At 38.8% G+C, this 13,111-nt stretch overlaps 1 protein-coding gene across 2 annotated transcripts in view; it reads left to right on the top strand.

The window, feature by feature from the left end:
- Positions 1–8,739, top strand: part of COL5A1 (collagen type V alpha 1 chain) — a 473,296-nt gene extending 464,557 nt beyond the window's left edge. For both annotated transcript variants that reach the window (XM_086921052.1, XM_086921051.1), the window contains exons 65-66: positions 3,715–3,948; positions 6,768–8,739. In XM_086921052.1, the coding sequence (XP_086777178.1) occupies positions 3,715–3,948; positions 6,768–6,914 (381 nt within the window). In that variant the 3' untranslated portion in view covers positions 6,915–8,739. The remainder of the gene's footprint in view (positions 1–3,714; positions 3,949–6,767) is intronic.
- The last annotated feature ends 4,372 nt before the right edge of the window (positions 8,740–13,111 follow it).

Genomic DNA, 13,111 nt, shown 5'->3' with positions numbered 1-13,111 from the left:
TTTATAATGAATTAGTAAAGCAGCAGACTTTAGTTTTGACCTCTTAAAAATTGAGCAACACATTTATTATGAATAATTTCCCAAGCTGAAATAATAAATACACCCTGGTCTTTTCAGGTCAGTGTCTGCCTGAAGCAATAGGCTTCCTATTGAGGGTTGCCGTGGCAGGTTGAAATAAAAGGATTTGAAACCTTCTATAATACATACTGCCACCAGTCATGTATTAAAGATGCCATCTGTGGCCGACTGTCTGTTGTTTAACTTCACAATAGCTTGCTAACCAGTTAGCTATCTTCCTTCAAAGCAATTCAGTCTTGGCATCGGCCCGCCCAGCCCCGATCTCTGGCAGCTTTTGAAGCTATATCAAGCTTAAAGAACAAGCTTTTTTCTTTGTTTCTTTCTTTCTTTTTCTTGTATTATTCATTTGTGTTAGATGTTCTTTCTTTCATCTCAAAATAAACAGCTACCAGTGAATCTAAAATAGAGTAAGTTGATATTGTTCAGACACAAAGTATGAAAGGTCTCTAAGTTGTTGATAAAAAACCTACAATTTTATAGCAATGCGAGTTCAACTTTTATCAAAGTTCTATTCGAAGGTGTTCAAAGTATTATCTTAGCTAAGTGGAAACTTGTAACAAGTGTTTCTTTCCTTGAGACTTTGCCTGCTGAAGCTGGTTGGTCATTATTAATATATAGAGAGGAAAATATTAAAGCTACTCATATGGACATACAAAAGAAAATAGGAATAGAGACAGTTAAGGTAGAGGAGGACAGCTAGAGAGACATAGACCAGTTATCACTGTAGAGCGAGAATGAGAGTAAAAAACAAAAAGGGAGAGAGTGGAGGCGGAGAGTGGAGATAGAGAAATATGAGAAGGGCAAGAGAGAGGAGAGTAGAAGAGACATAGAAAGGGGAGAGATAGATATAGATTGAGATAGAGGTAGAGAGTGGGAGGGGGGAAGACAGAAGAGCTAAAAGATACAAAGAGAAAGCAGGGGAAGTGGAGGGAGGCAGGGCGAGAGAGAGCAGTGGGGAAGAACATGAGACTGCAGAGAGAGAGAGTGTGACAGCTAAGAAGAATTAGGAATAACAGCTAGAGAGCTGGTGAGGTGGACTGAGAGGCAAATACTTAAGGGTGAAGAGATTTACTGGAAGATACAAGAAAAAGATTGTGTTACAGGAGAGTGAGAGAAAGCAAGATGGTGGCAAGAATGAAAAACAGAGAGAGAGAACAAGACCTGCCAATATATAGTGGTAGCTATTATGTGCCTAGTGCACTTACTAGGCTTCTTCAAGGCACTTAAGTGGAAAATCAATAAAACAAGAAAACATGATAAGGAGAAGATGTAGATACGAATGATGGATTTTTAGTTAGAGATAGGTGGAAGGCTAGGTACACAGTAAGTTAGGAAAGCGGGTAACCAAGCACACAGATAATTGGCTGGAGTCAAATATTTATTGACTATATATATATATTTTCTATTAGAATTTGTATTCTTCTGGGAAAGTGGAATTTATTTCAAGATGTGATCACAATTCCTAGTCTTTACCTGATGGATTTCCTCAAGGCCCACTAGCACTGGTAGCTGTTTATTCCTTTCCTGCCTGCATGCACAGCTTTACAATGTCCAGTCATGTTTAGCTCTCAGGAGGAAGTCTGTCGGGATCCTGTCACTGGTGGGTAGGTGTGTCCATTGTACGGTAAGGGTTTTATGGTCTTTAATGGTGTAACCAGCATGTACTGTACATGGGAGTGCTATGGGAAGAAGAAAGAGACTCATGTGTCGATACTGATTGAATGCTGCGAAGCGGAGATTGGGGATTATTAACTTGATTGTGGGATTGTGGGAGTGCACGTAAAGTCCCTGTCTATGTCCTATAGACTTGAAAACAAATAATGTCTATTATGAATATGACGCTTTTGATCTCTTACGTTTTACAGTTGTGAGATATGTTGTTTTTGGTAAGGTGCAAACAGGCACTTCAGCATCTAAGGTGTTGACTGTGCACATTTATCCAAACTTTAAACATTTGTCAGGAATCCCACTCTCCAAAATATAATTTCTCCCTTTGCCATCAAGTAGCACTCAGCTCTTAACCTGTACCTTGCTGGGGTGTTTGGCAAAAGTTCAATAGGTGGTCAGTAAGTCCACATAAATAGACTTGCCGCCATAGATATATCTCTTTCAGCTACATTTATGTGATTATTCTAAAGAAATTGTAGCTGTGGATTCTGATGATTGCATGGTCTTAGTTCTTCCTTCAGGAGGAAGGCAAAGATCACCTTCAGACCACTCTATATGCAAATGGAAGCTTCGTAATTATGTTAGAAGATATACAAGGTGGCAGTACAGAACCGGCAGTGAGGATAGATGGCTGCGTTCAGTGAAAGGGTTACAACCATCAAAGTGAAGGATGCATGCCTAGGAGGCATCTGAGGCACTGATGAAAAAATCATCAATAACAATGTTGAGGTCTCTTCAGACATGATGTCTATAGTGACCTTTTCCTAGCTGTAGTACAATGGCTTTCCAAGACTTGCCCTATTTGAAACTAATACCACCAATCTAAAGCCCTTACCTTTAAAACTTAGGCATTGGACCTTCTAAAATCCATCTCAATTTTATACATGCATTAAAAAATCTTTTTTGTTCCCTTGTCCACCATAAATATTAAACAATTGACCCACTAATGTCAGCTGTATGTTTTATATTGTGTCATCATGCATTTTATTTATATGGTGACCCGGATGAACTAAGACGCTGCAATCCTGAGCAGATTAATAAACCATTAGAGTACACGTAAGGCAGCCAAAGCTCAGAATTATGGCATTTTATAAAATCTTAGAATATGGTACCTTCTATCAAAACATAATTGGGCATTAGTACCCTTTTTAAAATTATTATGAACATTTGCATTTTGCATTTGATTGATGCCATCTCAAAAAGCGATTGCTTTGGCTGGCCAGCAGTAGGGTCATGTGAGGTGTTTTAGCCATTGAGGTTTCAATGTTGTAAAGTTATCAATCATACTGGTATCTTCATGAGACCTGACTGCTGGCCCATACCATTTTGTCCTAATTTACATCAACAAGATTAATCATTACACCATGATTTAGTGATAGTGATTAGCCTTTTATGTTGGAACTTAAAAAGTGTTGACTATAGAGGCATCAGTGTAAACAAGAAAGTTATTGACTGGTGTGTGACCTTACAGGTTTACATAGCCATGCAATAGTATATTAGCTTGGTCAAGCTCCTCCTCTACCCATGTATGTCCAACAACGTAGCACTTTATCAACACCTTGAACTTGTCCTTAGTAGTTGACAATTTATTAACAATTTATTACAATCCCTATCAATACTCCAAAAACCTTATATTCCAAAAGTGTATGGTGTCAGTGATTCTATTTTACTGCAGGATACTGTGATAGATTGAGGTTTTGGAAACTTTAATAAGAATAAGTCTAATGTTTGTGTATAGGAAAACCACATTTTCAAAAGGAACTGTGCAATTTAAAATCTCTACACTCATTTAGGAGTAACATGGAAAAATGTGCCTGTTAGTGAAATTGATGTGGTCTAGTTTGGTGTACTTTCATGACTTCGAATGCTTCTCAGAGATCACTGTACAGTCTATGAACCTAACTATGTTGAATTTGTATGCATTTCACTGCCTTGCCCTTTCCACTTTCTTCGTATGATTACAATCAGCTCTCCTACGTGGACTCTGATGGCAGCCCCATTGGCGTGGTACAAATGACCTTCTTGAGGCTCCTAAGTTCCTCCGCCCACCAGAACATCACTTACAACTGCTACCAATCAGTTGCCTGGCACGACACCACAACGGACAACTATGATAAGGCTATCCGATTCCTGGGCTCCAATGACGAGGAGATGTCCTACGACAACAACCCATACATAAGAGCATTGGTCGATGGTTGTGCAGTAAGTACAGAGATATCTTTGGAGTGAGAGACCAAAGTAGAGCTAGTGGGTAGGTCAGTACAGAAGTGAAAAGGGGAACTCTAGTGAAACAGGCAAGAAAAAGGATCTCGTATGGGCCACATCTGAGGACATAAATCTGGCCCTATCATGAGGACATTGTCTCAATGCAGTGCAGAAAATGCAAGTATGGCGCGAGCCCACTCACTGCCTTTAACAAACAACTTCTCTCTATCAACTACTTCGATTGCCAATTGCTATTTATATGTTTGAAGATTTTTTTAGGACTGGCTTGTCAGCGTGAATCCGCCTGCTAGATATATTGTTAGCAATTCTTTGAAAGATGCATGAAGTGGGCTTTCAAAAAATACACAGATTGGGCTTTGGGTCTACCAAGACCAGTATTACCCTCTCTGGCTATTTTATTGGCTGCTTGATTTACTATTCTGCCTTTTAGGACATGCGTCCATTGGAATACATAAGGTGCTATTTTACATCAAAAAGCAAACTCAGCCATCACACTGATTGTAACATTAAATTCTTTATCTCCTAAATTCATCATTTTGTGCGACACCTTTTCAAGCATTGCTAAAGCTAATAGGTATGATTTTAATGTAAAAACAGGATTAGAAAATGCCTGTGTTTACATGTGCTAGTTCATTTGTGCTAGTCCCAAAGGGACACTTTCCTTTTTCTGATTCAGATACCATGTCCTCAGAGGTGTAGCTTACTGGCTAGCAACCGCATTTGCAGTAGCAAACCCTTGATAGATACCATTATGACTCGCAATTAGTAGGGGATGCCGCTTTTACTCCTTTTCCTAATTGCGGTTTGGAATGGATCGCTAAACTAGGCCTGTGCGAAATCTAAATGATGCCGCCATAATTTGTGTAATTTAGGGAATTTGTTATTATGCTTGTTGTGTGTAATTCCCTAAATTATGCAATTATCTCACTTCTCGCAATTACGCGTCATTCACAGTAAACATTTACCATGAACGGCAACATTCTGGGGTAAAATTTACCACTGAAGCAACAGAAAGTAAGTGGCTATTGAGTGCAGTGCTTTGATTAAACACGTTCAGTGTCAAAAACGATGCAAGGATGCATTTTTTAATAAAATATAGTGTGAGCTGACATTTGAGATAAATATGTGTATTTTCATGTAATTTTGCAGAATTACAAGAAAGCTAATTACAGGAATTTTGCACACCCCAATGCAAAACTAATGTTTAAGTCAGAAAGGTTTTTCAGACTCACAAAATGTTGTGGTCGCAAACCTGTTGATTCTGGAATTCCTGTGTTTGTGATTACAAAATCACTTCATTTTTTCCATCTTGCCCACAATCAGGTAGATGTAAAAGTCCTGGTTCTCAAAACCTATTTGTAACTTGAATTTTCTAGTTGCATCTGCAAATCTGAAAAAGTGAAAAAAGTGCACCCAGTTTCCAAGGGTCATATGAGTTTCTGTAGCATAAACTGCACACAATTATGTATGTCACTGTACTTGACCATTGGTCCTGCAGTAGTGAAACTGTGTGTATGTACAGTGCATTTCTGTGCACATCCCAGATCTATAGCAGGGCTTTCTCAAAAAGGCCAAAACGGAGCCCGTCCTTGGTCTGGAAAGGGGCGCAGAAGCCGCAGACAGGTAAAGGCATATTCTAGATAGAGGTAATTTCTAGGGCTGGGCATAGTTTGCGAAGTGATGCTTCGGGAAGCTGTGTGAAGTGCACTTGGCACTACGTGAGCCACGCGTAGCACTACGCGAACTGCGTAGTAGCATGTTCACACTGTGCACGATGCCGTTTTCAATGATTGCACAGTGCGGACAAGCATCCGGCACTGTGTAATCATTGAAAACGGCATCTTGCACAGGACGAACTGTAGTTTTCCAGATTTTTTCTCGAGCAGCAGCTTTCTCAACGCGGACTGGTAGTTTCTCATCGCGAGCGGTCGCGAGCATACGCGACCACTCGCAATGAGAAACCAGACCTCCCCGCATTGAGAATCTCGCAGGGAGGTTTATTTTCGCGATCGGCAACTTGATGTTATTGACCAAGTTAGATGGTTATGGAAACGTGAAACCAAAAGTGCAGATGCATGCTTTTTTACAATCATTAATGGGAAATCTCAGCACAGATGGAAGTAACAAGTACAGAACAATGTAAAGATGTGAATGTTTTCCTTTTAAAGTATGTGACTAGAGCAACAGCAAAATAGCAAATAACTGCGTGTGTGATTGTTGCTGCAGTCGTTGAAGGTTTATGTTAAATGAGCAAGCCTCACAAAATGACACAAATCCTTGGCCTATCTCCCAAGCAAGAAGCGTATTTTGATGCCTCATAAGAAAGGAATTGCATTTTCCACAAACATGTTTTAATAATTTAGTTCCAAAAGAACTCTTTTGGAATAGAGCTCTTTTTCATATTAGATGGGTAAGAGACCAGTATCATCTAAGATTTTTAACATATACATATATATACTGCTGTTAAGACATTGTATGCCTCATATATATATGTATATATATATATATATATATATATATATATATATATATATATACATATATATATATATATATATATATATATATATATATTACACCAAAGTGTTTCAAAAATAAAGGTTTGTTGACCTACCTGCAGCAGTGAGCGGCCTCAAGCTTCTGGGTACTTTGGTGTAATATATATATATATATGTAGCAGATTGCTTTCTGTCGCACCGCTTTCAAATTTCACTAGCTGCTAATGAGACTGGATGACTTGTGTTTACTCCAATGTACTGGCAACTAACCCAGCCCTTTCACTCTTTTATTAACAGGACAAGAAAGGTTACCAAAAGACAATACTGGAGCTTAACACCCCCAAAGTGGAACAAGCCCCCATTGTGGACCTAATGTTCAATGACTTTGGAGACCCAGTCCAGAAATTTGGCTTTGAGGTGGGACCTGTCTGCTTCATGGGCTAACTAAAGATGCCCTATTTCCCACTTGCCCTCCCTGCACCACCAAAAGAAGAAAATAAATAATATGTAAAAAGATAATAATCAGAACTCCATGTCTCCAAATGAGCAACCTTGTAACCTCATGGCACTGTTTCATCACATGTACGTTCTGCAACTGGACAGAGAGGATACAGCTGCACCACGCCCATTGCGTGAATCCAAGGACATGGAATACAAGGGAAGGGAAGACGTCCTTCCTGGTGCCGGCTCAGGGTCACACGAGCATTTTACACATCACTTGCAACAATTCTACGATGGTCAAGTGCCACATCTCCCTACCTACCCTGTAACCACTGATGGAGAAGCAACCTTTAAGCTTTGCGAAATTCCAACCAAACAGAATTCCCATGGATCAATGTCTTATATTATCTGGAACTAACATTAATAAATCATCTATTTCTTTTTTTTGAAAGACATAATATGTAAAAGAAACTTTTAAACAAATCACTGCACTTGACCACAAAAAATAAAATCCCTAAAGGCAGTAACATCTCTGTTACACAAATAAAAAGCGACAGCTTTGCCTTCGTTGCTACACACCATCATGTGCGTATCTTTACCCTTTGTATTAAAGGTGCTTATATTTTTGTATGTTTGTAAGTAAATATTTCTATTGTATAATATTTTTGTTCTTTGCTCTTGGCTTCAAAGCATGCATGTGACACAGTCTGTTTAAATATAAAAAGAACCCCGAAAAAATAAGAAAACAAAGAAATTTTAATGGATCTTAAAGAAGCGGCAGCGGTGTTGTGATTCTCCGGGTTCATATCAGGCGATTGGGACCACAAAAGAAGTTGCAATATTCATAGTGAAAGCGGAGCACGAGATCGCGAGTTCGCAATTTGTCGCAACAGCATTTGCAAAATATATGTGCGATAATTTTACAGTTTTTCAAGTTTTGATGTTCCAGTTCACAAACTGCGACTTTTCTGTACAATTTTGCTCTGCATTCATATACAGGATTTAATGAACATTTTGAAATGCTGAATTTTACATTTTTATAAAAAAAAATCTATATATACACTTTTTTCCTCATGCCGAGCACGGTGGGAGAGAATGCCTATAGTGGGGAAATTGTGCTGAGGTGCTATTGTTTTTTTGTTTTTTTTTTACATTGTGTCGTTTTTTCTCCTGTGGTGCTATATATATATATATATATATTTTATGTGTTTGCTAAGATAACACTGACGTTACCCTGCTATTGGTGGGCCTCCCACCTCTTTGTGCACTTTCCGACACTGCCTGTTGACGTTTCCGTGCATGATCTTTCATGTAATGCATGTCCCATCATACTGTACTTATAAACTATATAGAACAGAACATGAATGCTTTTGTCATGTGGTGCTTGTATGTCCAAATGTATAATGTGTACGTTTTTAGAGCGACAAAATTCAACAAATATTCCTATTTTTTCGTAAAATAAGATTGTAATTATGCCAGATTGTATTCCGTTCTGGAAATGTGTGTGGTGCTAATGTACGTATTGGTTTATAAAAGCATATTGTCCAAGTGCCTTGCCCGATACTGCCCAGTACATTTTTAAAAAGTCTTCTGAAAAGATGTGCAAGTGTCAGCGGTGCACATCGCATCTGACAAGAGTATACATTTTCCTGTTTTGTTGGGACCTTGCCCTTTTAGGAATAAACCTGACATGAAACTCAGTGTACACATTTCCACTCATATTTCGCAACAGTTTTTTGAATGTGATAGGGTGCAGGGGAGAGAGAGTGGGAAGTGATGTGTGGATCACTTTGAAGGGAAAAATATAAATAAAATATAAATAAATATGTTTAATGCCTATTTTTAAAATGATTACAATGCTGTTTTTCAGCCTAGATCTCGACATTTAGCCTAATTTATTATGTTTTATGAGAAAATATTCTGTGTATGCTGTTTTTCTTTTTTTATTTTTTGCTCTAAAGAAAATCAAACTTCTTAGAGCCTTACAACTATTTGCCCAACAAAGGTGGTTTGTGGAAATGTTACTTATGTCTTGGGAGCATCATAAGACAGTAACAAGCAGAAAACTGACCCTTATTTCATTGAAGGCGTGGCAAGAAAGTTTTTTGAACTGCATTAGCCAGATCTAATTGTATTATATCAGCTTGGGGAAGTGTATTAAACATTTGTTCTATACGCTGACGTCTCACAGAGTGTCCCCACAAAAATATTCCCTCCAGTCCTACGAATAGAGAAGAAAAACGGTGTTGGTTGGAGGCAATACCATTTTCTCCAACAGAATGAATAAAGTAATTTTATGCTGCACTTCCCCATCCTCGAAGGATAAAATATATTGTAACAAGTTGATTAAATCCAATAATGTTCTCTACATACTGCTTTCGCTTGCTTACTACAATGTATTAAAGGCTTAGTTGAGAACAGACCACTGGACCAACCTTGAACCTGCAGACCTCTAATTCTTTCTATCGACACATTATCAAAGTTAATGCCTGCCATTCACAACTTTGGGGGTCATTACAATGGCGGGCGGACTGCCACTACCAGCCCGTTGGTGGTAGTTGCACGACATCTGGACATCAGTCTGACTACTGGATTACAATACCGGCTGTTGGAGAGCAGCGGTCCGGGGTACAACCGGCGACTCCGACAGGATCCAAGATCCCGTTGGGGTGTCCGTCGGACTCCTATCCCTACAATGGAGGCGGTGCCTGCGCAGGCACTGTCGAAGGTATTAGGATGTCCCTTACTGGATGCCTTTTTATGAAAAGGCTGATGGAAACATGCTTTGGGAACCCAGGCAGGGCCCCGTCCCCTGTGGACCACTGCTAAGTCGCCTGGGAAGCACATGTAGTGCTCTCTCGCACATCCATGTAGCAGGCACTATAGGGTAACTGGCACAAGGTCCATGGATTTTCACAAAGTGCCTTTTTCTACTGAAGCTTTTGCTGCAGCCCTTTTCCTGGGCTACAGCACAAGCTGCTGTAGAATAAGGCATTTTACAACCGGCTGCACAGCGGTCGTATCCTATTATGGCAGGCGGGATCTCTGACACATTGTTGGGTGGTTTCCTGTCTGAAACAATAGCGATCAGTAGTCTGACCAGCCGCCATCAGAATAGGCCCGAACAGTTGATTCACACCATCCTTCGTGTTGGAAAGTAGACGGCTAGATACTGACAGAACTGTAAATCTCATGGAGACGAAAGTCATTTTTTAGAAGGAAACCCCTTTTAAGACATTGACAGGCCTATGGAGTCAGTGTTGCCATCTACATAGCCAAGTGGTGCATGAGAATGTGACATGGGATAAACTGAGGAGGTTCTGTCCTTTTCTCACTAAGAGGATACTTAGGCGGAGTCAGCCAGATTTACTCATATGGATTGAATTGACCGAGAACTGTGATGGCTTGAATTTACCGAGAACCATCTCTATGAAGCAACAACTGACTTTTATTTTACTTTATCACATGCATGTCCAGATCCCAAAGACAGAAAAACAGGAGTTCAGAGGTGAAGGTCTTCTGTGCATCAAAAGTGCCACTGCATATGGAGCTGAAAGGGCAACAGGGAGTTATTCTAATCTAGTGCCCTATTTAAGGTCAGTTAGTATTCCCAGTCATCCTATAATCATTAATTCCCATCTGAGTGTGTGCCATGCAGGTGACATAGCACTGAATGTGGAGGATTGATGCATAAGAGGGTAGTATGGGGAGTTCTATAATGGTGTTTGTACTCAATGAGAAGATTTCAGATTTCTCTGGCATTAACGAGATCCTGTCAGAGAGAATGGAATTCCAGCACTAAATAACAGTGCTTCTGCACCCCGCCTACCAAAAATATGGCATTATATTGAATAAAGGACTTTCAAAGATGCAGTGGCTGCTTTCCATAGACAAAAAGGGCTATGTGGCTTCTTTATAAACTGAAACAATTATGTCATATATCATACATCCCCTAATTACCTTTAGGCTGCCCCTCACCTTCCACTTTATTCCTTTAACTCGTTATGAGACATCCTGACCATGGTGACCTCTCCTCCCCTAGCCTTGAGTGCCCCTTTCCAGGGATTAACCTTGATTTATTGTCACTGCCTTCAAAACAAAGCAGGTTGTATGGAGAATAACACAATAGCTCGTCTTTGATGGACAACCAAGAAGAGGTAAGGGATGCACACTGTTATTTCACAAGACTAAAAGTTGAGTTTAAGTATCACCCACATATAATAGAGGTACCCTGCTGTACTAACATGGGCTAATTGATGAGTAACATAAATAGGTGCTACGGTTGGCAGGAAGGTATAAAAGAAAGGCTTCTTTAAAGATCTTAGGGGCATATTATCAAGACAGGAGATAAAATTATCGCCGCTTTATCGGCAGAAAACTGCAGATAAAGAGGCGATAATGGGCTTGATAATATGCTCTCTGGAATTCCAATCGCAAACCATGTTAGATCGGAAGAAATCTAACATGGGCTTCGATTGGAATTCCAGAGAGCATATTATCAATCCCATTATCGTTGCTTTAACTGCAGTTTTCTGCCGATAAAGCGGCGATAATTTTATCTCCTGTCTTGATAATATGCCCCTTAGTCTATTCCTTGCCTTGAGTGCCCTAGACTGTAAAATATTTAACAAATGGATTCAAGGCACTGTGAACAAATATGTGGAAGCTCTTTCTTGTCAATCCTGCTGGCTCAGTCCAGAAGTGTGCTGATTTTTTGTATTTATATTCAGATGGTCAACTATTTAATGCCAACACTAACTTTTATTCACATTTTCATTTTAGAGTTCAAACCCTGAAATATCAACTTGACCTTTTGTAAGGCAGAGTTGTATTATTGACCTGTGCATGTTCCTTTTCTTCCTTGTTATTTCTAGATTTAAGTTCAATTTTAGAAGTAGCCTGCGCATGAAAAATTAGAGCAGCAACAGAACAGGTTCCCTGTGTTGTAAGAAAGTTATTTGCTTGCCAGAATGGCTGAAAAAGAAGGAACATTGAGAGAGTTGTTTGCAAAATCACATCAAATCATTTTCAACCAAATTTCAACATAATCTCTTAGAAGGGTAACAGAAATACCAGTGTCTGCATTATGGGGGTACTGTTTCACAATTTCAAGAGTCACTTGTATGTATTTAAAAACGTTATAGTTTAAAGTACAGCATTTATTCTGAGAATCTAATAGAAATGTTCAACAATGTTAGACTTTTTTCTTTGTGAAACAATACTACGTTTGCCATGTGTATTTATGTTTTCTTATGATGAGTTTAAAGTAATCTGATCATGCCAGTAGCAGACTTCATAAAGAAAGAGACAACAGTTACCTTTTTCTTCATATTTTTTATTAGTATTTTAACTGCATTCAAATTTAAAGTAATTCTGCAGACCCTGCTCTTCCTTTTTGAGACCTTTTGCAATAAAACAAATTTTTGATAGCAAAATGTATCTATTTGTGTGTAATTGCATGGTAAATTTCATTTTCCCTTAGTGTACGCTAATGTCACTTTGAACCCAACCAAGGAAAAGAAATTACAGACTTGAGAAGCCAATAACTTAGTGCAATATTTTTGTTACATAATTTCCTTTTTTTAAATTCATTAAATGTCACAAAAATTAATTGTGATGGCATAAAAAGGTATTTAAAATATTTAAATCAATGTAATAGAGTAAACAATGTAATGGAGTTTTTGAGTTTTTAATAAATTAAGTTTTCTGTTACTACAAAAACTATTCTATGTGAATATATTCTTCAGCTTGTGGAATATTTCCTTTTTTTCATGCTCCTATATGGGTGTTATGGCTAGTCCTCAGGTGATGTAAAGCATATACATCCTGATTCATCAAGCCGAAATCGGCTCTCAAAGGGCCATATTCTGAGAATCTGGCCCTTTGCAAGCACTATTTTTGCATTTGGGATTCATCATCCCAAATGCAAAAATCGGTAATAGCGATTTTGCTATTTTGCGATGAATTACATTTAAGGAATCTCTATTTGAGATTCCTTAAATGCAATTCATCATCCATTTAAAATTTGCGAATTCGCAATTTCGGCCCGTTATTTACCGCAAGGTCAAACCTCGTGGTAAATAGCGAAAACTCAGAAAAATGCTTTTAAAAGCATTTTTCTGAGTTGCATGTTGCACACACACATGTCCTTTGGACATGTGTGTGCGCAACACCTGTTTAAATTAGCATTTAAGGGATGC

This window comes from Lissotriton vulgaris, chromosome 5 (assembly GCF_964263255.1).
Source record: "Lissotriton vulgaris chromosome 5, aLisVul1.2, whole genome shotgun sequence".
Taxonomy (NCBI): Eukaryota; Metazoa; Chordata; class Amphibia; order Caudata; family Salamandridae; genus Lissotriton; species Lissotriton vulgaris.
The sequence above is the reverse complement of the archived record's forward strand: the minus strand, read 5'-3'. Positions and strand labels throughout refer to the sequence as shown.